This window comes from Amphimedon queenslandica, unplaced genomic scaffold (assembly GCF_000090795.2).
Source record: "Amphimedon queenslandica unplaced genomic scaffold, v1.1 AMPQUscaffold_10232, whole genome shotgun sequence".
Lineage (NCBI taxonomy): Eukaryota > Metazoa > Porifera > Demospongiae > Haplosclerida > Niphatidae > Amphimedon > Amphimedon queenslandica.
In genome coordinates this window covers 1-2,915 of record NW_003549497.1, presented here as the reverse complement: position 1 = coordinate 2,915, position 2,915 = coordinate 1, and the positions used below count along the sequence as shown (strand labels likewise).

The 2,915-nt window shown below is 37.6% G+C and overlaps 1 protein-coding gene and 1 long non-coding RNA gene across 2 annotated transcripts in view; both read left to right on the top strand.

The window, feature by feature from the left end:
* LOC100637359 (uncharacterized) overlaps window positions 1-127 on the top strand; it is a 2,801-nt gene extending 2,674 nt beyond the window's left edge. The window contains exon 2 of the mRNA XM_003391218.3: window positions 64-127. Within this exon, the coding sequence (XP_003391266.3) occupies window positions 64-127 (64 nt within the window). The remainder of the gene's footprint in view (window positions 1-63) is intronic.
* A 1,387-nt stretch (window positions 128-1,514) lies between these two features.
* Window positions 1,515-2,710, top strand: LOC109590307 (uncharacterized). Its single transcript, XR_002189251.1, has 2 exons — window positions 1,515-2,289; window positions 2,341-2,710. It is a non-coding gene; the product is annotated as an uncharacterized LOC109590307 (long non-coding RNA).
* Window positions 2,711-2,915: the final 205 nt, after the last annotated feature.

The window sequence follows — 2,915 nt, the reverse complement described above, 5'->3', positions numbered from 1 at the left end:
GTGAGTTGTTCTCTCGTTCTCTATCTTAATGTTTTAGTTCTTTGTGTGATTCTTCTCTCTAAGTTTTACTCCTTTAAGATATCAGTTCATTTATAGCCTAACAGCTATTGCTTACTCCCAGCGTTAAACTCTCTCAGCATTACCCAATAGACCTCATGAAATAATGCTTCCTAACAATCACAAGCATCCATTAGAACAATAATTGATTTGCAAACGTGTACATGCATTAACTAATCATAATTACTAGAGTATGGTCTAATGGTGCAGTATGAGATCATTTTGTTAGCATAATATAATTCCTGTATATATTTTTAGATCAGGGCCAGGCTAGGCATTATATAATTAAGGCTTCAGTACTATAACGTGAACCTGATAACTTTCAATGATTTAATTTTAATAAGTGAACCATTATAATATACATGTACATATCATAAAACTAAATTAACCTTATTAAAATGAAGTGGGATACTGATTACACTATATTGCTGGGTATAGTGTGGTGACACTGGACAGCAGTAGTTATAGAGATCACAGAATAGTACTAACTAGCCTGGGACAGACAAAAGCAGCTCACAGAGTACACAGGTTTATTATCCCTTTATCCAGCGGAGGAGAAGAAGTCTTGCTATAGCCGGGCTACAAGAGAAGTGGGAGTAGGTAGGAGTATAAGTATGTGTGTAGGAGTATGTAGGAGTGAGTGAGTATGCATTACTGAACTATTCATGTGGCACATACAGGGGCGTATCTAGGAATTTGGAAAGGGGGGTCTCAAAAGCGGACGGACGGACGGACCCGCCCCGCCCGAAAAAGGACGGACGGACGGACTGATGCGGGCCCGACAGGATCATAGATATAGGGGTAGGAACAAACTAAAAGTTGGGGGGGCTAAGGTATTATTTTTACAATTGATCATTATTACATAGCATGTACTGAAATTAATACTGTCCAAAATATTAGCGTCTATGCTCATTAAAGTAACAAATTCCTTTGCAATGTCCTCGATGTGTAAATCATCTGTAAATTCTTTGTGTGTATGCAAAATAACTACATGATTAAGACGCTCTTGTGACATTGTGGAGCGCAAGTAGTTTTTAATCTCCTTAACGTCGAAAATGTATGCTCAGCTGAAGCTGATGTTAACAGAGTTGTTAAATAAAGAAGTAGAAGCTTGTGTATTTCTGAAAAAACTAATAAAAGTGTGTTCTTAGAAGTTAAGCTAGTGCATTAATTGTTTTATTAAACAAATCATCACACAATATGCACATATATAAGGATTACCTAAACTAAAGTCTATAGTGTTCATAATAGTAATACATGTACATCACTTAAAGTTGGAGGGGCTAAGCCCCCCTTCAATGAAAGTTGGGGGGGCTTAAGCCCCTCCTGCCCCCCCTGTTCCTACCCCTATGATCATAGATATCCATGTAAAGGACAATCATTCATGAATAGTCTGTCTTTAAGACACTTCTATACTTGGACAATAAATTTATGTACGTATTAACTATGCAGGACCATAGATACTACATACACACATGGATAAGAAACAGGAAGTCGGTTTCCAATTAAAGCTGTACAAGATCAAAGGATGACGTCATATCCTGTGTGCCATGCTCTTGGCTAAAATGGTGGCTCTATGAATGCTAAGTGCCGTTAGGGAGAGATTGTTACCATCCCGTAAATGTCTGTAAAACAAGTTTGTGCGCATGCGCATCAGTGCAAAATGGAACTTAGTTTTTGTCAGGACTGCTCTAGGGACTTTTAAAGCCTTGGGACTCTCTGAAATAAAAAAAACTAAACCCTAAACCAACTAAGGGGCTCCTAAATTGAGTAGGGACGCTCTAAAAAAAAAACCGCCACCCTAACCCCTAAACCCTAAAAACAATAGCTAAGTCCTAAAAAAACAATAGCCAACTAGGGGACTAACATAACTAGAGGAGAAGGCTAAGTCAGTAGAAAAGGTAAAAAGTTAAATTTTGAAAGTAAAAAAAAAAGAAAAGCAAATTTGCCCTGCCCTGAGCTGGAATCGAACCAGTACCACGTCCACATTCTGCCCCACTGAGCCACCACGATCCTGCTGCCTCAACCCCACTGATTGTCGTATCTATACTTAATTTCTATATTGTTATAAGATAGTATACTGGGGCGAAGCCCCAGTATAGTATACAGGCGAAGCCTGTAAAAGTCCGTTGACGGATAGTTTACGGGATGGTAACAATCTCTCCCTAATGGCTAGTTGAATAAGTGAGTGTATTTTATATTTTTTGAAAGTGGTCATTTTAACCAGATTAGGTAAGTACATGTTATCTTGGATGTATAAGCTGTGTTGTCCCGCATTTACAGATTCAATCAGTGTCTTTGTTGAAGAGCTATGTTACAAAATGTGTTGGCCTCTCATATTTTTGTTGAACCACTTTTACTCTACTGTAGACTTGTTTGGTGAGTGTCCTTTAGATATAATATGAACACAACTATGCTGCGTGTACTGAAGGTATTGGCTTGTCTGTGCCACTTATAATGACAGATTTATAGCCATTTTAGTTGTTTTTCAGTGGTGTCATTTGTAAACCACTTGTATAGAAAACTGTCCAGGTTATGAATGTTTTTCTTTGATTTATCTGTTCCTTTATGACTTTTGTGTGTACTGCAAGTGTTTTTATATTTTTAATTGCTTTGACCAGCTCAAAACGGAGCAAACTATCAGTCACTATAGGTGGGTGTGGCTTATTTATAACTTTAATTTTTCGAAGTGGCTACGGAACCGGTACCGGTTTCCATTTTCAAGGTCTTATAGAACCGGCATGATCACGTGGTGCCTAAACCACGCCCATTTTAACGAGCTAATTAAATAGTAATTATTGATTAATCATTATCTGAAATTAACTTCCTTATTTTCTTTCTTTAATTTTGTTTATCTC